This window comes from Neovison vison, chromosome 6 (genome assembly GCF_020171115.1).
Source record: "Neovison vison isolate M4711 chromosome 6, ASM_NN_V1, whole genome shotgun sequence".
In the NCBI taxonomy this organism is placed as follows: Eukaryota; Metazoa; Chordata; class Mammalia; order Carnivora; family Mustelidae; genus Neogale; species Neogale vison.
The window spans coordinates 161,824,682-161,850,505 of record NC_058096.1 but is presented as its reverse complement, the minus strand read 5'-3'; the positions used below and the strand labels follow the sequence as shown (position 1 = coordinate 161,850,505).

Genomic DNA, 25,824 nt, shown 5'->3' with positions numbered 1-25,824 from the left:
CTGCTTTAATTTTTGTTATTTTCTTCTTTCTGCTAACTCTGGGCTTGGTTTGTTTCTTTCTAGCTCTAAAAGTTAAATTGTTTTAGGTCTAGCCATATAGCTGGGTCATGGTTTTTTATCCATTTGGCCCTTCTATGTCTTTTGATTGGGGGAATTTAATCCATTTACATTCAGAGTGATTATTGATAAGGAAGGACTTATTATTGCTATTTTTAAAGCTAAGGAAGTTCACTTATAGCAGAGATAGGAGGCTGACATGATAGCACTCAGACTGGTTTTTCCTTACCCCCCTTTCTTCCATTTCTACTAGGCTGCTAGGGGTCTCCTCGGATTCAGAAGTGTGTTTGTATGAGGGTCTGTGTCCCATATTCTGGGCAGTGCTCCCCTCCAAAAGCCAGGGAATTAATGGAATTCAAACTGAAATGTTAAAAAGAAAAAAATTCAAGCCACTTATCTGTTAAAATTAGGATAGGCCATGCCCTGAGTAATCCAGACATTCTCCTCTTCTCCAGGGCCCAGAATCTTCCCCTGAGATCTGTTTCAACATCAAGAATTCTTTCCATCCTCCTTTCCTCCCTGAGTTTGGTGGTGTGAAACTGAAGAAGCTGGTCATGCTGCCATGACAAGGTTGCTTGATACTACGGGTAGAGTGAACTTGGGGAAGTTTAGGATTCCTGAGCGCAGGAAACTTCTTCCAAAACAGCAGCTTCTCATGGTGGGGTTCTAGTATGGCCAGAGAACTGCTGGCAGTCTCCTGAAAAGGGCTGCAATCCTTGGGATCTGAAGCACCACAGTTGTAGGGATCACCCTCATTACTCACACAATAATTTCTGTGTCTGACTTTCTCAGATTTGGGCTGGCTTGTTTACACCCCACTTTGTCCCCAAAGAGGACTGGAAGTGGCTTCTCTGGCTAAGCCTTCTGCAAGGTGCTACTGGTAAAGAGGGAAGATCCCATCTCTGTCTTCTGGGTATTGACAGTCTAAATTCCAATCCTAGACTACTCCTAAATTCCCACTGAAGAAAGCTTCCTTGGCTATTGGTGCAAGCACTAAAAAAATCAAGGCATAGAGATATGACTAAAAACACCAACAGACAAATTAAAATGCAGTTAAAATGAATATTTAGTTAACCCAAAAAGAAGGTGGGAAAGAAGGAGCAGAGAACGGAAAACAAAAAGGAGAAAACACCCAACTGTATCAATATTACATTAAATACAAATGATTAAACATTTTGATTAGAAGAGTTTATCAGACTGCATAAAAGATAGCCTTTATATATAAAAACATAAATAAGTTGAAGAAAAATGATATGTATGCAAAAATAAGCATAAAAAGACTAATATTAACACCAGATAAAGTAGACTTCAAGACAAAGAGTTTTATCAGTGATAAAGAAGAACGTTTAATAATGACAAAAATGTCAATTCTTCAGTAAGATATAACAGTCATAAATTTATGTGCACCCAAATCAGAGGACAAGATGTTAGTGAGGATAAACTTAAAAGTCTTAGCTATGGGAGGCTACTGTAAACTGGATATGGGGTTTAGTCTCAGCAGCTGGTACAGGATTTGTGGGTCCCCAGGTGAGCATGGAATTGTTCTGCTTATAAAATTCTAGGAGTAGTCAAAAGAATCTAGTGAATCTCAACATTCTAAGCTGAGACAACTAGAAGAAATGAATAAAGCAGGGTCTCCAATTTGGGAACAAAATATGGGCCAGGCTGCTCTTTCAGGTGTGCCACAGAACACTGGCCCTTCAGACTATGTGCCCCCATCTCAGCTTTCATGTCACCTTGGTAAGGCTCACAGAGACCATTGAGAGGAGCAGGTCTATTCTCCTTAGCAGGGGCTATGAGGCTTTGGTCCTGCTTCCCATTCAGCCTCCTCTCCTACCTCACGCTGAAACCCAGCCATGGCTTCTGTCAATCTAAGAATATGTGCTGTTTCCTCCATTAAAAAATGCCAGTGAGCCCTTCTCTACTGCACTCTTGTTCCTACTTCAAGAATGGCTCAGCAGCTGACAGTTAAACAGAATGGCAGCTGAGCTAATTGAAGAAGGAAAATCTTGAGGATCAAGGAAATGAGTTAATAATTGACCACACAATTTAGGCTGAGTGGAAAAGGGGAAGAGACATCAAATGGGGATTGACAATGAAAAGATGGTGAGTTCAAAGGGACCCATTTAGGTTCAGTCTTGGTTGCAATTCAGTGACAGATGGAGTAACTGGGAAAGACAGGAGATGCTGGTCAGACTGTGGGGGTGACACTGAAAAATGAACATACATTCTACTTCACATTGTTATTTTCCAAGGTGTTCAATGTTTCATTTTAAAATGGATGAAATATTCATCTAAATGTTACCAAGTCTTGAGTCCGTATTTTTCCTCTTGTGTCCCAGTTGAGTAGTGGTTTGATAACAAAATTGTCTCATATCATCAAGAGCAGCTTTCCACCAGTTAGGTAACCTGTATACTTGTCATTCTGAAAGGACAGTGACTGACACCTGATGGCCTAGGCTCCTTACACAATATCACTGAGTTTTGATAAATCATGATGAAAGATAAAACTCTCTAGCAATGAAGACAGTCATGGGGATTTCCTTTTGGGCTATATTCCTTATTCTTTAATATCATAAACTGCTAAAATTCTTCTTGGATAGCTTCCAGGACAAATGAGTTGCATAATAAGATTTTTTTTTTGCATAATAAGATTTTTAAAAGCTCACCAAAATTGGCTCTGGTATTGAAAAGGAAACCAGGAAACAAAGCAAGTTTCAGAATCAGCAGAACCTGCTGAAGATACATCCTACAAGTTTAAAACTGGCATACCGAAAAGGATCCTTGTTTAGATTTTATCATTGTAACATGCTAAGCTTCACTCTCTCTGACACAGTGGACATGAACGTAGTAGTAAGGACATGGGTCTCTATTATAGGTTCATATCCTAAGATGAAACCAGTAACATTTAGATAACCTGCCTCCCAACTTAGCCCAACTAATAGATCTTTGAAACCAGGAATGATGATACCTTTACAAAAAGGAAAACCACACAGAGTCTTGCTGTGGTGGGAGAGTTCTTTCATCCCTAAGCAGTGAAGAATGTCAGGAAAAACTCAGACTCACCAGGGCTTGCAGTTTAGGACAGTGGACAGAGAGCTGGATGAGTGTGCTGTCGGTGATCTGGAGGGAAACAAGCTGTGTCAATGTGGCTTCCACACCAGAACTTAATACCTAAGTTTGGTTTCTCCTGAACATAAGAATCAAAAGGTTCTTTAAGAATTAAAAACTCATCCCAAACACATTCGGGCTGGGAGCCCTTCTCTTCACCAACAACCTCAAATCTTGTAGACACAAAGCTGTTCTTGGTCTCTCCTCTGGTGCCCCAAGGGGGCCCAGGGACAGGGGACAAAGAAGGAGTAGGTAAAGAGGGTCCCCAGGATTCTCCTCTGTAGTCACCTCAACACTGGACATGCAAACTTATTTCTCCCTTCAGTTCTGTGGAAGGTTGTTTTTTTGTTTTGTTTTGTTTTTTAATGTTTGGCAAAAACTGGAGCTACCCTGAACTTCTCAGCTATAGCTCTGATGGCTGAGAAGAGCCCAAAGTTCATGCATCCCACTGCCCTAGCCCTTATGGGGGTCCCAATTCCTGACATGCTGGGGTGAGGAGGGTCCAGACAACAGTCAGCTGGGGTCTCTGGCTATGCCTGGTTGTCTCTCAGGTCTGAGGGGCAGCCCTGTAGGACTTGTCAGGAGTCTACTTACCAGGATGCATTCTTCAAGATCCATCTTCTCCAGGTCATGGCAATTCTGGAAAAGTCCATAAGACACCCCCCCACCCCACCACCATGTGGTCAGTGGTCAGGGCAACATGGCTGGCTTGCTGTATCCCTCTGAGTACTGGCCCAGTATCTTTGTTCTCTTCCCTTTAGGAGTATGTCCTGTTCCTAAAGTGACCCAGTGAGCCAGCACTTCTGAGCAGGTGCTTTTTGAATCACATTCCCTTTGGCAATGGGAATGTGGCCACCCTGGGCTACAATCCTTCTCTAACCTGGAAAGGTAGTGGCCTCCACCTTCCCAGTGGCTATGGATATCATCCTGTAAATTTTAGCCATAGAACAGGCTTGGGAAAGCACGGGGGTGGGGTGCTCAGGCACAGTTTGGGCAGGTGAGGGTTAGGGTAGAGGAAGAGTATCACCATCCCCAGAAGGTCATGGGTTCCCAGCTGCAGACAAGAGGAACCCCCATGATGGTCAGCATCTGCAGGGTGATGTGGAAGAAGGAGCAGAGGCAGATAACAGCTCAGTTGGGGAAGCTACTGAGAAACTGAGTCAGGGTTTGAATGAGGAAGGGCATGTCCCGCCAGGGAGGAAATTCCTCTTGTTGTGGTCCCGCCTGACCAAATGAGAGTGAGGTTTAGACCTGCTCCAGAACCCCCTATAGGACCACCTTAGCATTCTGGGGAAAATGGGAAAATGTATCCTGCGTACCCTAGTCTACTTGGTACCTGTCCTTTCTAAAGGTATACAATTTTTGCACACTTTAAAACCACAGCAAGTTATTTTGAAATAAGAGAGGTAAATTATAGTATGGTTTTGTTTTTTGAAACCTCTGGCTTACCCGAGCTAAAAGTGTAAAGCCTGCATCAGTCAAATGGGAACATCGGGCAGCCTCCAAAATCCTGGGATACAGAGTGTGTGGGAGGAAAAGGCAGTGACTGGTTAACAATAGAAATACACACTTTATGAAGCACACTCTTGAGGTTATTCTGCGTTCTGACACACCTCTGCTTCTGGAATAGTCCTGAGAACAGTAAATGCAAATGCTGTCCCACAGGATAGATGAGGGGAAGAAGGCTTAGGGGAAAGTGTGGCCTGCCCTAAGTCCCACAGTTCCAGCCCAAATTCAGGGAGAAAACCCAGGAATCTTCCCACAATTCCAGGACATTGCTACTGCTGCTATTTTCAAATAATATTATTCCAATATTTGTTGGCTCTTAAACACAATTAAAATGAGCTTTTACTTAACAAAACGATCTTTATATATATTGTATTTAAGTGAAATTCCCAGTTACCCTAAAAGGAATTTTAAAAAATTTGTAGCCAATGAAAAATGTGAGTTAATTCTCAATGCCCATGCTTAGTAGGGATGGAGAAATAACATTTTAAAGTTAAATACACCCCTGTAGCAGTAATTTTGACCACCTTTCTGACCAGTTTTGATCACCCACATTCCTTCTACTACTCAGAAATATCAAAATTGTCTAGAATCATCCCCAATGAAACAGTAAGAAAAATGGGCAAAGGACAGCAATAGATAATCAGTAAAGGATGTGAAACTGGTATAAGCATGAGAAACAGATCAGTTTCACTGAGAAGTAAACAACAAAATAAGTTTCTTTCTTCTGTCTTTTGTACAAGGGCTGAGATTTCTGGTTTTGAACAACGATTCAAGTTCAAACTCTAGTTTTACTTCCTTCTCATCATATGACCCAGGGTAGATTATGTGATTTTCTTTGACTCCCAGTTTCTCATCTGAAAAACAAGTGAGAATGACTGCATATCTCCTAGAGAGGTAGAGAGGACTAAATGAGATAATGCTTATAAAATTGCCCAGCACAGAGCCTGGAACATAAATGAGTTCAACTGATGTGAACTATGATTAGTACTTAGTTAAAGTTGCTATAGTTAAAGTTTTACTATTCATAATATTATTGGAGAAAATCAATCTTTATTTGTTAAAACAAAACTTTCTTCTTCTAGGAAAGGTGATAAATAAGGTGACTGTGATCCCCTCCCCATCTTCTGTCCATTTAGCATCTGGTTTAGGGGAGAATCTGGTAACACTGGGATATGAGGCTGTCATTCTGACCCTATCAGATCACTCTGAGGTCAAAGCTATAACAGGATGAGGCAGATCAGGTGGGCACACACATCAAGTCCACCAAGAAATTATAGTTCAGGTTCCCTGGTGGTGTACAGTTCAGTACCCATCCACTCTTCCCATACATCCCTAAATAAACCAGATTACGTATTGTTCTACCCCAACCCATCTGATAAAAGCCAACAATAACCCAACCACTGCCACCACCTCTATCACTACCTATCCACCTGCTGGTAAGCCTTTCCCTTCCTGCAGGAAGCCCTCCTGGTCAGTCCAGCAAGCTCTGAGCTACAAAGCAAAAGCATGGTGCACTTACTGAAGTCTTGGGCAGTTTAAAGCCAGGGCCGTGAGAGAGGCGTCCGTGAGGTTGCTGCAGCCAGAAAGGCAGAGAGCCTGTAGCCGATGGCAGCCCCTGCATATCTGCACGACACCTTCATCTGTAATGCGCTGGGGAAGTCCAAACAGGAAGGAACATCAGAAGGCACCAACAATACTGAAAAATAGGATCTACTGCTGGTCAATTAGTTGGGCTGCCAAATACCAGCATTTTATCCTAATAATTTAATAAAAACAAGATGAAGTACAGGGTTGACATGTATTTGTTATCTCTGTACAGTTTAAAAATATTCTAGCACTACTAACAGAGAAAATTTTTTTAAAAAATTTTATTTATTTGACACAGAGAGAGAGAGAGAGAGAGAGAGATCACAAGCAGGCAGAGAGGCAGGCAGAAGTTGGGGGGAAGCAGGCTCCCTGATGAGCAGAGAGCCTGATGCGGGGTTCAATCCCAAGACCATGAAATCATGACCTGAGCTGAAGGCAGAGGCTTAACCCACTGAGCCACCCAGGCACCCCAGAATGAAATTTTTTTTAAAAAAGATTTTATTTGTTTGACACACACAGAGAGAGAGAGAGATCACAAGTAGGCAGAGCAGCAGGCAAAGAAAGAGGGGGAAGCAGGCTCCCCACTGAGCAGAGAGCCTGATGCAGGGCTCGATCCCAGGACCCTGAGATCATGACCTGAGCTGAAGGCAGAGGCTTAACCCACTGAGCCACCCAGGTGCCCCAGAATGAATTTTTTAAAAAAGATGTAGAGAGAGAGAGCGTGCACAAACAGGGGGAAGTGCAGAGAAGAGAGACAGGGAAAGAGTCCTCAAGCAAACTCCCTGTTGAGCACAGAGCCTGACACAGGGCTCTATCCCAGGACCCAGGGATCATGACCTGAACTGAAACTGAGTCAGATGCTCAACTGACTGAGCCACCCAGGTATCCTGCCAAAGTGAATTTTTAAAAAATTTCATCCCCCTCCTCAGAGTTCATTTGATTTTTTTCTTTCAGGAAAAATTCATAAACTTAAAAATCAGATTAAATAAAGAGCTCATAAGATTTGCCTGGTTAGGGGCACCTGGGTGGCTCAGTGGGTTAAGCCGCTGCCTTCGGCTCAGGTTATGATCCCAGGGTCCTGGGATCGAGTCCCGCATTGGGATCTCTGCTCAGTGGCGAGCCTGCTTCCTCCTCTCTCTCTGCCTGCCTCTATGCCTACTTGTGTTATCTCCCTGTCAAATAAATAAATAAACTCTTAAAAAAAAAAGACTTGCCTGGTTAAGTGACATCATAATTTTTGGTTGAATTTCTACAGATTAATGCTTTAAATATCTGCCATATAAATCATATGCATATATATATTTTAAATATTTTATTTATCTATTTTACAGAGAGAGAGCACAAGCAGGCAGAGGGGCAGACGGAGGGAGAGGGAGAAGCAGACTCCCTGCTGAGCAGGGAGCCCAATGCAGAACTTGATCCTAGAACCCTGGGAACATGACCTGACCCAAAGGCAGCCGCTTAACTGATTAAGCCAACCAGGGGTCCCATATATGTATAGATTTATAATATTTCCTCAAATGTTTTAGAAAATAGCAAATGAAATATACCACTAAATTATTGTTAAATGACTTGCATTTTTTAAAAAAGATTTATTTATCTATTTTAAAGATGGACAGAGAGAGAGAGTGCTGGGAGGGAGGAGGAGAGAGAGAAGCCTCAAGCAGACCAGCAGAGGGCCCAGTCCCACAACCCATGAGATCATGACCCATGACATCATGTCCTGAGCTGAAACCGAGTCAGACGCTCAACAGACTGAGTCACCCAGGCGCCCCTGGCTTGCACATTTATATTCTACTTTAAGTTGTCTGTGAGTGCTCTCACTACAAGATCCTAATAATGAAGAGTACCATAATATTGAATAGTACCATTTGTCCAGATGACAGTTTCTGTTCTATCTTCCACCATCAAGGATTCTAAAGACATATGACTCATTCACTGAATACCAACTGCAAAGATTTCTCTTACATTTCTCAAAATTTATGTTCCCCTTGAGAAGCCCAGGAGGATGTAGCAAGCATTCTCTTCAAGGATCAATACTGACAATGGCAGTGAGGATGGAATAATCGTTTTTCACATGTTAATGTCATGATGAAAATTACACCTTGCTCTTGAATACATCCTTTATGTTTCAAAGCATTTTCACATCCATCATTTCATTTTGTCCACTGTCATTATCCCCAGCTTACAAGAAAAAATAAAAGACACTGAGACCTTGTATGAATTTGTTCAGCTTAGTGACTAGTTCATAGCATTCCTATCATAAAATAAACAAAGATGTCAATTTATGTTATTTTTAGGGGGAAATATAAGTGGCTTTGTATGGGCCATCTTGTTTAGACTGTTATTCTTTCATCTTGTGGCAAACTGACAGATCGTATGAGGACACAGAATAAGAAAATAGGGTGTGGCGACCATCCCTCCTGCCTGGGGGCTTCAAAGTGGTGCCCACAGGAGACTCAGGGAACGTGGCACAGGAGGACACTCCCAGGAAAAGTGTGTTACTTACTGAGCAGGACTGTAAGTTGAGGCTCACAAGCTCATGGCAGTAATTCTGAATGTGTTTCAGAGCTTCATCTTCTAACTGAGTAGACAGAGAGAACAAAAGGGGGATGGAACCAGGTGAGGGAATAGTGGCGAACCAAGAAAAATGCAACAGCAAGTTCTCTAATGAAGTGCCCACACCTCATGTTAGAGAAACAAACCTCAACCAAGCCCTTTGTACCTGTGTGCAGCCTCTCAGGAGCAGGGCTTTCAGGCCTCGACAACCTCGCACCAGTGCCTCAATGCCATCCTTCGTGATCTGGTCACACCAAGAGAGGTTCAGGTATTCCAGGTTCCGGCAGCCCTCACTGAGAGAACAAGAAACGGTCACACATGTGCAATCTATCCTACAGATAGTTCATTACCAAGTCTGAGTTTAGTAACTCACAAACAATTAAGGATAGAGAAGACCTCTTTGTTGTTCCAGTGGGATCATTAGAAAGTTTCAGGCGCACCAGGATGCTCTTAGGTTTAGGTGTTTCTTCTAACAACAGGTACTCTTACCTGATCCCCTTTAAGGAGCTGTTTGTAATGGACACACAGGAGGTCAGATCTAGATGTTTCAGCTTGGAACAGAATCTGCTAAGGCTATAACATGTGCTGGAAAAGAGCAGACACACTAAAGATATTTTCAACCATGTTTCTCTCCCCTCACTCTCCTGATGGTCAATTAGTCACCAAACTCATTCTCATTCCTTACCTGTCAGTGATTTTGGTGCACCCATTGAGGTTTAAATGTTCAATGTTTCTGCAGTTCTGTGCAAAGGTCCTAAAAAGAGAAAACATTTTAAAGCTCCCTGGTCAGCCACTAGAGGGCATGTGTCACCGTTCACATTTAAAACAGTGCTCCTCAAACTTGTACATTTTAGTTTACTGTGGAAAGAACACTTAACATGAGATTTACTCTCGACAAATTTCAAGTGTACAATAAGTTATTGTTAACCATAGGTGCTGGTGCTCCTCAAACTTTAATATGCACATGAAACAGCTAGGATTCTTGTCATCGTGCAGATTTTTTTTTAAGATTTTATTTATTTTTATTTGACAGAGATCACAAGTAGGCAGAGAGGCGGCAGAGAAAGAGAGAGAGAGGAGGAAGCAGGCTCCCTGCAGAGCAGAGAGCCCAATGCGGGGCTCGATCCCAGGACCCTGGGATCATGACCCAAGCTGAAGGCAGAGGCTTTAACCCACTGAGCCACCCAGGCGCCCCCACAGTGCAGATTCTTTTTTTTTTTTTTAAAGATTTTATTTATTTGACAGAGATCACAAATAGGCAGAGGGTGGGGGAGTAGGCTCCCTGCTGAGCACAGAGCCCGATGTGGGGCTTGATCCCAGGACCCTGAGATCATGACCCAAGCCTAAGGCAGAGGCTCTAACCCACTGAGCCACCCAGGCATCCCCACAGTGCAGATTCTAATGGTACAGCTTGACAAACTGATGGTCTGCATTTCTAAAAAATTCACAAGTGATGCCATTGCTGCTACCTGGGAACTACACTTTGAGAAATAAAGCCCAAGACCAACTACGTATCAGTCATAATGTTCCTTCAACCCACACCCTGGTGAACATCTTAGAAAGGAGGCCTGGCTCCTGGTTCCTTCCTCTCTATAGAAAAATCAGTTGGAAGCAAGGGCACTGAATCTTTATTGTATTGTGCCATGCTGTCATTTGGTTATTCAAAAGCCTTTCTGAAGAAACTATTTTTGGCCACTGATAGGATCAGTAGTTGATCAGTATGAAGAGTCATCCACTTTCTGGTGAGGATACTGAGTCATGAAGAGCAACTTCCTCAATAATTTGTGGGTTGGCAGAAGGGCCAAAAGCGGACAATTAAACACCCCTTAGCACTTATTCCTTAAAATATTCAGCAAGGACTAACTCTTCCTGAAATACAGCTTCAACGTATTTTTAGTGTTGAACCCTGATTCTTCCATGCAGTCTCCAAAATCTGGCCTCAAACTGTGTCACTCTTATCTGTTCCTTCTACCCTCGTATGGTGCTATAGAACTGACCTGGAGGCTGGTGGAATCCCTGAGTTGAAGATATGGAGCCATAATCTGACCAAGGTCATTAGAGTCATCAGACAAGAGTACTGGAGCACAGAGAACTTCAGAGGGTTCCTCTCAAGAATTCAGTAGAGTATTAATCAGGGTATGCATATAGGGAAACTACCCAAAGCCAGGGAAAGAATCAGCAAAAAGCATTAGAAGAAACAACAGTCAGAGCTCACCCATAGCCAGAGAAGTGCCCATTCCCATAAATCAACAGTGAAAAAGTCTCAATTTGTCGGGTACTGCGTAGAGCACTAACAAGTACCTTGCATCAGGTGTACAATTAATGCTCAACTAAACATGGCTTTGGTCCAAATTAACAAATTTAAAAAAGAAAGAGATTTGAAAGGAACTATGTCCAAATAATTCAACTGTGTCCAGAATAAAACTCAATATTATCTATAGGAATAAAAAAATGTTTTGCACCCAAAATAAAATTCAGAATGTCTGGCATTGAGAAAAAAATTGGCATGCATTCAAGGAAGGAAAACATATCCATGATGAGGAGAAAAATCAACCAAAGTGGGGCGCCTGGATGGCTCAGTTGGTTGGGTGTTTGCCTTCAGCTCAGGTCATGATCCCTGGGTCCTGGGATCAAGCCCCTCATCAGGCTTCCTGCTTGGCACAGAGCCTGCTTCTCCCTCTCCCTTTGCCTGCTGCTCCCCCTGCTTGTGCTCTCTTTCTCTCTGTGTGTAAGTAAATAAGTAAATAAAACCTTAAGTAAATAAGTAAGTAAAACCTTAAAAAAAATCAACCAAAGCTGACCCCAAATGGACACAAATATTAGAAATAGTAGACAAAGACATTAAAAGTTATTATAACTGTGTTCTGTAGAATATAGTTCTATGAAGTTACACAAAGATTAAACATGTTATGATTATTAAATGTGTTATGTAGAGACATTAGAGTTATTTTTAAAGACCCAAATTCAACTTTTAGGAAATGGCTAAGATAAAAATTTTCAGGATGGGACTAATAGCAGATAAGACATTTTGGAAGAAAAGATTAGTGAACTTGAAACCATAGCAATAGAAATTATCCAAAATGAAACATGGAAAGAAAATAAGGAAGAAAAAAAAAAGAAAAAAGAACAGCATAAATGAGCTGTGGGACAGCTTCAAACAATCTACTATAAACAATCTACTATACATGTGACAAGGAACAGGAGTTTGGGCAGGGGTGAGATCAGGTAGAATATCTGAAGTAATGGCCCAAATTTTTCCAAAGTTTATGAAAACTATAAACCTACAAATCCAAGACAAAGAATTCCAAGTATAAGGAATATGAAGAAAAATACATCAAGGCATATCATAACTGAATTGGTCAAAACCAGTGACAGAAAAATCTTAAAAGCAGCCAAAGAAAAAGATACATTATGTACAGAGAAAGAAGAATAAGGGTGACAGATTTCTCATTCGTTAAAGAAAAAAAAAAAAAGAAAGCCAACAACAAGAAAACCAAGGAGAAGCATCTTTAAAATACTGAAAAAACTGTCAACAGAATTCTACATTAAGCAAAAATATTTTTCAAAAAAATTTTTGAAAGATTTTATTTATTTATTTGACAGAGACACAGTGAGAGAGGGAGAAGGCTTCCCGCCGAGCAGGGAGCCTGATGCAGAGCTCGATCCCAGGACCCTGGGATCAGGACCTGAGCTGAAGGCAGACACTTAATGACTGAGCCACCCAAGTGACCCTCAAAATTTTTTGAAATAAATATGAAGGACAGGTAACTTCCCCCCCACCCCAGATACAGAAGGGCTGAAAGAATTAATCACATCTGCAGTACAAGAAATACTCAGGAACATTCTATAGGTAGAAAAAAGAGTGATACTACACAAAGGAATCAAGAATACTGGAAACAGTAACCACTTGGGTATATAAATCACTTTTCTAGTTATTTAAATCTCTTTTAAAATAATCAACTATTAAAAAATACTAACAATCTGGGGCGCCTGGGTGGCTAAGTGGGTTAAGTCTCTGCCTTCAGCTCAGGTCATGATCTCAGGATCCTGGGATTGAGCCCGGCATCAGGCTCTCTACTCAGCAGGAAGCCTTCTTCCCCTGCCTCTCTGCCTACTTGTTATCTCTCTCTCTGTGTCAAATAAATAAATAAAATCTTAAAAAGAATACTACCAATCTAGTGTGGAGGAGTCTGTATTATATATAGAACTAAAATGTGTAATAGTAACAGCATAAAGGTTGAGTGAAGAAAAACGGAAGTGATCTGTAATACAATTTGAAGGTAGACTATAACAAGTTAAAGATGTACAGTACAAAAACTCTAGAGCGAGCGCCTGGGTGGCTCAGTGGGTTGAGCCGCTGCCTTCGGCTCAGGTCATGATCTCAGGGTCCTGGGATTGAGTCCTGCATCGGGCTCTCTGCTCAGCGGGGAGCCTGCTTCCCTCTCTCTCTCTCTGCCTGCCTCTCCATCTACTTGTGATTTCTCTCTGTCAAATAAATAAATAAAATCTTTTAAAAAAACTCTAGAGCAACAATTAAAGTTACAAAATAATAACTTATAGCTCTAATCAAACAAAGGATATAAAATGGAATCCTAAAAAAATTCTCAACCCAAAAGAAGGCAGAAAAAGAGGAAAGGGAAAGAAAATATGTATGGGACAAACAGATGCCAAAAAAAAAAAAAACCCACAACAACAAAAAAGCAACATCCAACCATATATTGCCTACAAGAAAACAACTTTAAATATAAAGACACAAATTGGTGAAAAGTAAAAGAATGGAAAATTGTATACCAAAAAAAAGAAAGTTGGAGTATCTATATAATATCAGACAAAGTAGACCTCACAGCAAAGAATATTACCAAAGATAAAAGAAGGCCATGTCAAGAGAAGCAAGGGCAAAAATGAACTTTTGGGATTTCATCAAAATCAAAAGCTTTTGCACAGCAAAGGAAACAGTTAACAAAACCAAAAGACAACTGACAGAATGGGAGAAGATATTTGCAAACGACATATCAGATAAAGGACTAGTGTCCAAAATCTATAAAGAACTTAACAAACTCAACACCCAAAGAACAAATAATACAATCAAGAAATGGGCAGAGGACATGAACAGACGTTTCTGCAAAGAAGACATCCAGATGGCCAACAGAGACATGAAAAAGTGCTCCATATCACTCGGCATCAGGGAAATACAAATCAAAACCACAATGAGATATCACCTCACACCAGTCAGAATGGCTAAAATCAACAAGTCAGGAAATGACAGATGCTGGCGAGGATGCGGAGAAAGGGGAACCCTCCTACACTGTTGGTGGGAATGCAAGCTGGTGCAACCACTCTGGAAAACAGCACGGAGGTTCCTCAAAATGTTGAAAATAGAACTGCCCTATGACCCAGCAATTGCACTACTGGGAATTTACCCTAAAGATACAAACGTAGTGATCCAGAGGGGCACGTGCACCCGAATGTTTATAGCAGCAATATCCACAATAGCCAAACTATGGAAAGAACCTAGATGTCCATCAACAGATGAATGGATAAAGAAGATGTGGTATATATACACAATGGAATACTATGCAGCCATCAAAAGAAACGAAATCTTGCCATTTGCGACAACATGGATGGAACTAGAGCGTATCATGCTTAGCGAAATAAGTCAAGCGGAGAAAGACAACTATCATATGATCTCCCTGATATGAGGGAGTGGTGATGCAACATGGGGGCTTAAGTGGGTAGGAGAAGAATCCATGAAACAAGATGGGATAGGGAGGGAGACAAGCCATAAGTGACTCTTAATCTCACGAAACAAACTGTGGGTTGCTGGGGGGAGGGGGGTTGGGAGAAGGGGGGTAGTGTTATGGACATTGGGGAGGGTATGTGCTTTTGGGTAAATTGGAAGGGGAGATGAACCATGAGAGACTACGGACTCTGAAAAACAATCTGAGGGGTTTGAAGTGGCGGGGGGGTGGGAGGTTGGGGACCAGGTGGTGGGTATTATAGAGGGCACAGCTTGCATGGAGCACTGGGTGTGGTGAAAAAATAATGAATACTGTTTTTCTGAAAATAAATAAATTGGAAAAAAAAAAGAAGGCCATGTGATAATGAAAAACTGGTCAATTAATCAAAAAGGTGCAGCAACCCTAGGTTTATATAGGTTTATTAGGTTTATATGCCTAATAACAGAGCTTCAAAATACACGAAGATATAACCTGAGGAGAAACAAATCTGAAATTACAGGCAGAGATTTCAATATAATCTGTCAATATTTGACCAAACAAGAAGTCAGAAAAATCTGCAAAGATATAAAAGACTTTATCAACACTCTTATTCAACTTGATCTAATTGATATTTATAGAACGCTTCACCCAACAACAGCAGAGTACATGTTCTTTTCAAGTGGATATGAACATTTACCATGACAGACCATATTCTTGGCTACAAAACAAGTTTCAATAAAATTAAAAGGACTCAAGTTATATAAAGTATATTCACTGATCACAATGGAATTAAATTAGTAATGAATAACAAAAAAAACCCTGGAAAATGCCCAAGTATTTAGAAGCAAAATAACATGCTTCTAAATAACCCCTGGGTCAAAGAAGAAATCAAAAGGGAATCAAAGGGAAAGAGTGTATATTTTTAATGGAATGAAAATGAAACACATAATTAGAATTTGTCAAATGCTACTAAATCAATACTTCAGGAGAAAATCTTTATGTCCCTGGGTTAGGCAAAGATCTCATATATCACCAAAAGTATCATTCACCAAAAGCATGATTCATTAAAAAAAACTGGTAAGTTGAACTTCATTAAAATGAAAATCTTCTCTTCAGAAGACCCTCATGAGAATAAACAGATAATCCACAGACTGGGAGAAAACATTTAAAAAACGCAAATCTGGGCACCTGGGTGGCTCAGTGGGTTAAGCCACTGCCTTCGGCTCAGGTCATGATCTTGGGGTCCTGGGATCGAGTCCCGCATTGGGCTCTCTGCTCAGCAGGGAGCCTGCTTCCCTCTCTCTCTGCCTGCCTCTCTGTCTACTGTGATCTCTCTCTGTCAAATAAATAAATAAAATCTTTAAAAAAAACACAAATCTGATCAAGGACTTGTATGCAGTATATAACTCAAAATTCAGTGGTAAGAAAAAAAAATCTAATTAAAAAAAAAAAGTCAAAACCCCCACATTTGAACAGATATTTCAGCAGAGAAAATATGCAGATAGCAAAAGTACACAAAAAGTTGCTCAACAGCACTAATTGTTAGAAATACAAATTAAAACCAAAATGAGATGCTACTACATTTATCTATTAGAAACACTAAAAGAGACTGACCTACCAAGTGTTGACAAGGATATGGAGGAGCTGGAAGTACCATACACTTCTAGTGGCAATATAATATTGTATAATCCTTTTGGGAAATAGTTTGAAAGTTTTAAAAAGTTAAATACACACCTACCAAACGATCTAGCCATTCCACTCCTAGGTATTTTCTCAAGAGAAATGAAAACACACGGCACACAAAACCTTGTATACAAATGTTCTTAGCAGCTTTATATGTAATGGCTGCAAATGATAAATGAATAAATGGTAGTATACCATACAATGGACTACTATTCAGCAATAAAAAAGAATGAACTATTGATACACAAACAACATGGATGGATCTCAAAACAATTATGTTGAATGAAAGAGGCCAGGAAAAAAGGAGTACACACTGTACAATTACATAAAAAATTTTAAAAATTTAAACTAACCTATAGTGACAGAAAGCAGATCAGTGGTTGCCTCACAATGGGGGAGAGACGGGAAGGAGGAAGGGAGGGGTTATTTAGGCACATGAAGAAACTTTCACATGGGTATGTTCATTATCTTGATTATAATGTTGGTTTTATGGGTATATACATATACGAAAATTACCAAATTGTACACTTAAAAAATATACAGTTTATTCTATCTCAATTATATATCAATAAAACCAGGCTTCATATATAATGATGCAGCAAGAGAATATAATATAAGAATATACATGTGGGATCCATTAGTATTGCGATTTTAGTCTATTGATTACTGCTGTATCTCCATTCCCTAGAGATCAGTGCCTAGTGGAGTAGGGCTCAATAAACATTCCAAATGAATACCTTCCTTCCATCCAAACAACAATACATATGTGGGGCAGAGTAGAGGCCCAAACTGGCCTTAGGTGATTACAATAAAAAACTGGAGGCATAACAAAATTCCGAGTCATATTCTGGAATTATACTTATCATTATTTCACATAGTAATCTGGTTTCACATATTAAAAATGTACAAAATAACAGGGTGACTGGTGGCTCAGTTGGTTAAGTGTCTGACTCTTGATTTTTGCTCAGGTAATGATCTCAGGGTTGTGAGACTGAGCCCTGCATTGGGCTCTGCACTGTTTAAGATTCTCTCTCTCCCTCTCCCTCTGCCCCTTCACTGCTCTCTTGCATGCACATATTCTCTTAAAAAAATGTACAAGATACTAATATAGATTTCTACTATAAAAATTACGGTAAACCACTAACATTCTTAGTCTCTCAGGATAGTTTTGCTACTATATATGGCTTTATACCAATTGCCAAGATAAGAATATATGTCCTTTTTAAAAAATTAGCCCACATAAAGAAGATGCAGTTTATCTATACAATGAAATATTATTCAATCATCAGAAAGGATGAATACCTACCATTTACATCAACATGAATGGAACCAGAGGTATTATGCAGAGTGAAGTGAAAATATATTTTTTTGATATTCCTCATTGACAATCGCACCTTCATATTTATTTTAGTTTAATGGAACCACTATTAAACTTATGTTCTCTTTTATAAATTATATAAGGTCCTTAAGCTTTGTATTAAAATAGAAACAATCTATTCCATCAGTTTACAAAGCTTTTGAAGTGCCAGAAAATTTGGTCTGGTGATCTGAATTTCTTGACTTAAAAAAATACTTTGTTCCATAACATTTATAGGGAGTGTTTTGATCCTTAAAATAGGTTATGAATCAATTTTTCTAGCAATGGTATAGCAGATGTTTCAATTACAAATTCCACTATGTATAATCACTATGTGCTGCACATTCCTACTGGCAGTTGCAATTGATAGACATGGTGGTGATTCTTAGTCTGCAAGAGACAAAGTATTCTAAGATTCTAAGGGGAAATGTGTGTTCTAATTTAGCCAACTTCAAACAATAGCAGAGACCACAAAGATAAGAACATAAAGGTTGGGTTTTTAAAAATTAACATATAATGCATTATTTGCTTCAGGGGTACAGGTCTGTTGATTCATAAGTCTTACACAATTCACAGCGCTCACCATATCACATACCCTCCCCAATGTCTATCACTCTAACCCTCCCATCCTCCTCTACTCCAGCAACACTCAGTTTGTTTCCTGAGATTAAGAGCCTCTTATGGTTTGTCTCCCTCTCTGGTTTCATTTTGTTTTGTATTTCCCTACCTTCCCCTATGATACTCTGTCTTGTTTCTCAAATTCCTCATATCAGTGAGATCATGTGATAATTGTCCTTCTCTGACTGACTGACTTAGCCTAATAAGCCTCTACTTCCATCCATGTCATAGCAAATGGCAAGATTTCTGTCTTTGGTTTTTTTGATGGCTGCATAATATTCCATTGTGTATATATACCACATCTTCATTATCCATTCATCTGTTGAAGGACATCTAGGCTCTTCTCAAAGTTTGGCTATGGTGAACATTGTTGCTATAAACATTCGGATTCATGTGCCCCTTCAGATCACTACATTTGTATCACTGAAGTAAATACCCAGTTTGCAATTGCTGGGTCATAGGGTAGCTTTATTTTCAACTTTTTGAGGAACCTCCATGCTGTTTTCCAGAGTGGCTGCACCAGCTTGATTTCCCACCAACACTGGAAGAGGGTTCCCCTTTCTCTGCATCCTTGTCAACATTTGTCAATTCCTGACTTGTTAATTTTAGCCATTCTGACTGGCGTGAAGTGGTATCTCATTGAGGTTTTGAGTTGTATTTCCCTGATGCTGAATGATGTAAAGCACTTTTTCATGTGTCTGTTGGTCATTTGGATGTCATCTTTGCAGAAATGTCTGTTCATGTCTTCTGATCATTTTTTTTTAAAGATTTTACTTATTTATTTGACAGAGAGAAATCACAAGTAGATGGAGAGGCAGGCAGAGAGAGAGAAGCAGGCTTCCTGCTGAGCAGAGAGCCCGATGCAGGCCTCGATCCCAGGACCCTGAGATCATGACCTGAGCCGAAGGCAGTGGCTTAACCCACTGAGCCACCCAGGCGCCCTTCTGATCATTTTTTTGACTAGATTCCTTGGATGTTGAGTTTGGTAAGTTTTTAAATAGACTTTGGATACTAGCCCTTTATCTGATATGGCATTTGCAAATATCTTCTCCCATTCTGTTGGTTGTCTTTTGGTTTTGTTGACTGTTTCCTTTGCTGTGCAAAAGCTTTTGATCTTGATGAAGTCCCAATAGTACATTTTTCCTGTTGCTTACCTTTGATGTTATATCTAGGAAGAAGTTGCTGTGCCTGAGGTCGAAGAGTTTGCTTCCTGTGTTCTTCCCAAGGAACTGGATGGATTCCTGTCTCACACTTAGGTCTTTCATCCATTTTGAGTCTATTTTTGTGTGTGGTGTAAGGAAATGGTCCAGTTTCATTCTACTGCATGTGGCTGCCCAATTTTCCCAACACATTTGTTGAAGAGACTGTCTTTTTTTTGACTGGACATTTGTTCCTGCTTTGTAGAAGATTAGTTGACCATAGAGTTGAGGGTCCATTTCTGGGCTCTCTACTCTGTTCCACTGATCTACGTGTCTGTTATTGTGCCAGTACCATACTGTCTTGATGATGACAGCTTTGTAATAGAGCTTGGAGTCTGGAATTGTGATGCCACCAGCTTTAATTTTCTTTTCCAACATTCCTCTGGCTATTCAGGGTCTTTTCTGGTTCCATATAAATTTTAGGATTATTTGTTACATTTCTAGTAAAAAAAGTTGATGGTATTTTGATAGGGATCGCATTAAATGTGCAGATTGCTTTAGGTAGCATACACATTTTCACAATATTTGTTCTTCCAATTCATGAGCATGGAATGATTTTCCATTTCTTTGTGTCTTCCTCAATTTCCTTTTTTTTTGAATGGCTAACATTATTTTTTATTAACCTATAATGTATTATTTGCCCCAGTGGTCAAGGTCTGTGAATCAGCAGGCTTACACATTTCACAGCACTCACCATAGAAAATATCCTCCCCAATGTCCATAACCCAGCCACCTTCTCCATACCTCCCTCCTCCCAGCAACCCTCAGTTTGTTTTGTAAGATTAAGAATCTCTTATGGTTTGTTTCCCTCCCGATCCCATCTTGTTTCATTTTTTCCTTCCCTAACCCCTAAATTCCCCACTTTGCCCCTCAAATTCCTCATATTAGGGAGAGCAGATGATAATTGTCTTTCTCATGTTGTTGCAAATGGCAAGATTTCAATTCTTTTGATGGTTGCATAGTATTCCATCATACATATATAGAGACCACCTCTTCTTTATCCATTCATCGGTTGATGGACATCTAGCTTCTTTCCATAGTTTGGCTACTGTGGACATTGCTGCTATAAACATTTGGGTGTACATGCCCCTTTGGATTACTACATTTGTATCTTTAGGGTAAATACCCAGTAGTGCAATTGCTGGGTCGTAAGGTAGCTCTATTTTCAACTCTTTGAGGAACCTCCATGCTGTTTTCCAGAGTGGTTGCACCAGCTTGCATTCCCACCAACACTGGAGGAGGGATCCCCTTTCTTCATATCCTCGCCAGCATCTGTCAATTCCTGACTTGCTAATTTTAGCCATTCTGACTGGTGTGAGATGGTATCTCATTGTGGTTTTGATTTGTATTTCCCTGATGGCAAGTGATGTGGAGCACTTTCTCATTTGTCTGTTGGCCATCTGGATGTCTTCTTTGCAGAAATGTCTGTTCATGTCCTCTGCCTATTTCTTTCTTTTTAAAATGATTTCCCCCCCCTTTCCTATTTTTTTTATTCTTTTTAGTGTTCCAGAATTCATTATTTATGTACCACACCTAGTGTTCCATGTAATAGGGCCCTCCATAATTATACCCACCACCAGGTTCACCCAACCTCCCACCCCCATCCCTTCTAAAACCCTCAGATTGTTTTTCAGAGTCCATAGTCTCTCATGGTTCGTCTCTCCCTCCATTTACCCCAACTCCCTTCTCCTCTTCTTCTCCCCATGTCCTCCGTGTTATTTCTTATGCTCCACAAATAAGTGAAACCATATGATCATTGACTCTCTCTGCTTGACTTATTTCACTCAGCATCATCTCTTCCAGTCCCGTCCATGTTGATACGAAAGTTGGGTATTCATCCTTTCTGATGGAGGCATAATACTCCATTGTATATATGGATCATATCCATTCATCTGTTGAAGGGCATCTTGGTTCTTTCCACAGTTTGGCGGCTGTGGCCATTGCTGCTATGAACATTGGGGTACAGATGGCCCTTCTTTTCACTACATCTGTATCTTTGGGGTAAGTACCCAGGAGTGCAATTGTAGGGTCATAGGGAAGCTCTATTTTTCATTTCTTAAGGAATATCCACACTGTTTTCCAAAGTGGCTGTACCAACTTGCATTCCCACCAACAGTGTAAGAGGGTTTCCCTTTCTCCACATCTTCTCCAACACAAGCTGTTTTCTGTCTTGTTAATTTTGGCCATTCTAACTGGTGTAAGGTGGTATCTCAATGTGGTTTTGATTTGAATCTCCCTGATGGCTAGTGATGATGAACATTTTTTTCATGTGTCTCTTAGCATTTGTATGTCTTCATTGGAGAAGTGTCTGTTCATGTCTTCTGGATATCAGCCCTTTGTATTGTCATTTACGAATATCTTCTCCCATTCTATGCGTTGCCTCTTTGTTTTGTTGACTGTTTACTTTGCTGTGCAGAAGCTTTTGATCTTGATGAAGTCCCCAAAATTCATTTTTGCTTTTGGTTCCTTTGCCTTTGGAGACATATCTTGAAAGAAGTTGCTGTGGCTGATATCGAACAGGTTACTGCCTATGTTCTCCTCTAGGATTCTGATGGATTCCTGTCTCACATTGAGGTCTTTTATCCATTTTGAGTTTATCTTTGTGTACAGTGTAAGAGAATGGTCGAGTTTCATTCTTCTACACATACCTGTCCAATTTTCCCAGCACCATTTATTGAAGAGACTGTCTTTTTTCCATTGTATATTTTTTCCTGCTTTGTCAAAGATTATTTGACCATAGAGTTGACAGTCCACATCTGGGCCCTCTACTCTGTTCCACTGGTCTATTGTCTGTTTTTATGGCAGTACCATGCTGTCTTGGTGATCATAGCTTTGTAGTAAAGCTTGAAATCAGGCAACGTGGTGCCCCAAGTTTTTTTTTTTTTCCAACATTTCCTTAGCAATTCGGGGTCTCTTCTGATTCCATACAAATTTTAGGGTTGTTTGATCCAGCTCTTTGAAAAATGCTGGTGGAATTTTGATCAGAATAGCACTGAAAGTATAGATTGCTCTAGGCAGTATAGACATTTTAACAATGCCCATTTCTTGATTGGATTATTCGTTCTTTGGGTGTTGAGTTTGATAAGATCTTTATAGATTTTTTGGATACTAGTCCTTTATCTGATATATCATTTGCAAGTATCTTCTCCCATTCTGTCAGTTGTCTTTTGGTTTTATTGACTCTTTGCTTTGCTGTGCAAAAGCTTTTTATCTTGAAGAAGTTCCAATAGTTCACTTTTGCCCTTGCTTCCCTTGCCTTTGGCAATGTTTTTAGGAAGAAATTGCCATGGCTGAGGTCGAAGAGGTTGCTGCCTGTGTTCTCCTCAAAGATTTTGATGGATTCCTTTCTCACATTGAGGTCCTTCATCCATTTTGAATCTATTTTCATGTGCAGTGTAAGGAAATGGTCCAGTTTCATTTTCCTGCATGCAGCTGTCCAATTTTCCCAACGCCATTTGTTGAAGAGACTGTCTTTTTTCCATTGGACATTCTTTTCTGCTTTAATGAAAATTAGTTGACCATAGAGTTGAGGGTCTATTTCTGGGCTTTCTATTGTGTTCCCCTGATGTATGTGACTGTTTTTGTGCCAGTACCATACTGTCTTGATGATGACAGCTTTGTAATAGAGCTTGAAGTCTGGAATTGTGATGCCTCCAACTTTGGCTTTCTTTTTCAACATTCCTCTGGCTATTTGGGGTCTTTTCTGGTTCCATATAAATTGTAGGATTACTTGTTTCATTTCTTTGAAAAAAAATTGACGGTATTTTGATAGGGATTGCATTAAATATGCACATTGCTTTAGGTAGCATAGACATTTTCACAATATTTGTTCTTCTAATCCATGAGCATGGAATGATTTTCCATTTCTTTGTGGCTTCCTCAATTTCATGAGTACTTTACAGTTTTCTGAGACCAGATTCTTTGCCTCTTTGGTTAGGTTTATTCCTAGGTATCTTACGGTTTTGGATGCAAATGTAAATGGGAGCGATTCCTTAATTTCTCTTTCTTCTGTCTTGTTGTTGATGTACAGAAATGCAACTGGTTTCTGTGCATTGATTTTATATCCTGACGGTTTACTGAATTCCTGTACAAGTTCTAGCAGATTTGGAGTGGAGTCTTTTGGGTTTTCCACATAAAGTATCATATCATCTGCAAAGAGTGAGAGTTTGACTTCTCTGTTAACTTGGATGCATTTAGTTTCTTCTTGTTGTCTGACTGCAGAGGCTAGGTTGCATAGCAGTGGTGATAGTGAGTAGCCCTGCCATGTTCCTGACCTTAGGGGAATTGAGAATTATATTCACTGTGGGTTTTTCATAGATGGCTTTTATGATATTGAGTGATATGTGTACCCTCTAACCTTACATTTTGAGGAGTTTTGATCAAGAAAGGATGCTGTACTTTGTCAAATGTTTTTTCAGCATTTATTGAGAGTATCATATCCTTTATTAACGTATTTTCTCACATGGACTGATTTGCCGATGTTGAACCAAACTTGAACCTGGAATGAATCCCACTTGGTTGTGGTGAAAAATCTTTTTAATGTACTGTTGGATCCCTTAGATAGTAGTTTGGTGAGCATTTTTGCATCTGTGTTCATCAAGGATACTGGTCTGTAATTCCTTTTTTAATGGGGTCTTTGTCTGGTTTTGGGATCAAGGTACTGCTGGCCTCATAAAATGAGTTTGGAAGTTTTCCTTCCATTTCTATTTTTTGGAACAGTTTCAGGAGAATAAGTATTAATTCTTTAAATGTTTGGTAGAATTCCCTGGAAAGCCATCTGGCAATGGGCTCTTGTTTTTTGGGAGATTTTTGATGACTGCTTCAATCTCCTTACTGGCTATGGATCTGTTCAGGTTTTCTATTTCTTCCTGGTTCAGTTTTGGTAGTTCGTATGTCTCTAGGAATGCCTCCATATCTTCCAGATTGTCCAATTTGCTGGCATATAGTTGCTCATAATATGTTCTTATAATTGTTTGTATTTCTTTGGTGTTGGTTGTGATCTCTCCTCTTTCATTCATGATTTCATTAATTTGGGTCCTTTCTCTTTTCTTTTTGGTAAGTCTGGCCAGGGGTTTGTCAATTTTATTAATTCTTTCAAAGAACAAGCTCCTAGTTTTGTTGATTTGTTCTACTGTTTTTTTTTGGTTTCTATTTCATTGATTTCTGCTCTGATAACTTTATTATTTCTCTTCTCCTGTGGGGGTTTAGGCTTTCTTTATTGTTCTTCAGTTCCTATAGGTGTAGGGTTAGGTTGTGTACTTGAGACCTTTCTTATTTCTTGAGAAAGGCTTGCATCGCTATATACTTTCCTCTCAGGACTGCCTTTGCGGTGTCCTAGAGATTTTGAACAGTTGTGTTTTCATTACCATTTGTTTCCATGACTTTTTTCAATTCTTCTTTAATCTCCTGGTTGACCCATTCTTTAGTAGGATGCTCTTTAGCCTCCATGTATTTGAATTCCTTCCAACTTTCCTCTTGTGATTGAGTTCTAGCTTCAGAGCATTGTGTTCTGAAAATATGCAGGGGATGATCCCAGTCTTTTGGTACCAGATGAGACCTGATTTGTGACCCAGGATGTGATCTATTCTGGAGAATGTCCCATGTGCACTAGAGAAGAAAGTGTATTCTGTTGCTTTGGGATGGAATGTTCTGAATACATCTATGATCTCCATCTGGTCCAGTGTGTCATTTAAGGCCTTTATTTCCTTGTTGATCTTTTTTCTTGGACAATCTGTCCATTTTAGTGAGGTGGGTATTAAAGTCCCCTACTATTATTATATTATTGTTGATGTGTTTCTTTGATTCTCCTATTAATTGGTTTATATAGTTGGCTGCTCCCATGTTAGGAGTATAGATATTGAAAATTGATAGATCTTGTTGGACAGACCTTTTGAGTATGTTATAGTGTCCTACCTCATCTCTTATTATAGTCTTTGGTTTAAAATCTAATTGATCTGATATAAGGATTGCCACCCCAGCTTTCTTTTGATGTCCTTTAGCATGGTGAATTGTTTTCCACCCCCTCACTTTAAATCTGGAGGCATCTTTGGGTCTAAAATGAGTTTTTTGTAGACAGCATATTGATGGGTTTTGTTTTTTTATCCATTCTGATACCCTGTGCCTTTTGATTGGGGCATTTAGCCCATTTGTATTCAGGGTTACTATTGAACGATATGAATTTAGTGCCACTGTATTGCCTGTATGGTGGTTGTTACTGTACACTGTCTCTGTTCCTTTCCGGTCTACAACTTTAAGGCTCCCTCTTTGCTCAGAGGACCCCTTTCAGTATTTCCCGTAGGGCTGGTTTGGTGTTTACAAATTCTTTTTGGTTTTGTTTGTCCTGGAGGCTTTTTATCTTCCCTACTTTCAATGATAGCCTAGCTGGATATAGTATTCTTGGCTGCATGTTTTTCTTGTTTAGTGCTCT

At 39.9% G+C, this 25,824-nt stretch overlaps 1 protein-coding gene across 3 annotated transcripts in view; it reads right to left on the bottom strand.

The window, feature by feature from the left end:
- FBXL2 (F-box and leucine rich repeat protein 2) overlaps positions 1 to 25,824 on the bottom strand; it is a 164,304-nt gene that overhangs the window by 25,563 nt on the left and 112,917 nt on the right. For 2 of the 3 annotated variants that reach the window (XM_044252769.1, XM_044252770.1), the window contains exons 6-13: positions 9,509 to 9,577; positions 9,313 to 9,408; positions 8,990 to 9,116; positions 8,774 to 8,848; positions 6,197 to 6,327; positions 4,618 to 4,678; positions 3,763 to 3,807; positions 3,124 to 3,180 (exon numbers count right to left, since the gene is read on the bottom strand). In XM_044252769.1, coding sequence (XP_044108704.1) covers positions 3,124 to 3,180; positions 3,763 to 3,807; positions 4,618 to 4,678; positions 6,197 to 6,327; positions 8,774 to 8,848; positions 8,990 to 9,116; positions 9,313 to 9,408; positions 9,509 to 9,577 — 661 coding nt within the window. Of the gene's footprint in view, positions 1 to 3,123; positions 3,181 to 3,762; positions 3,808 to 4,617; positions 4,679 to 6,196; positions 6,328 to 8,773; positions 8,849 to 8,989; positions 9,117 to 9,312; positions 9,428 to 9,508; positions 9,578 to 25,824 lie in introns of all 3 variants that reach the window. The other variant, XM_044252771.1, reaches the window with a different exon arrangement.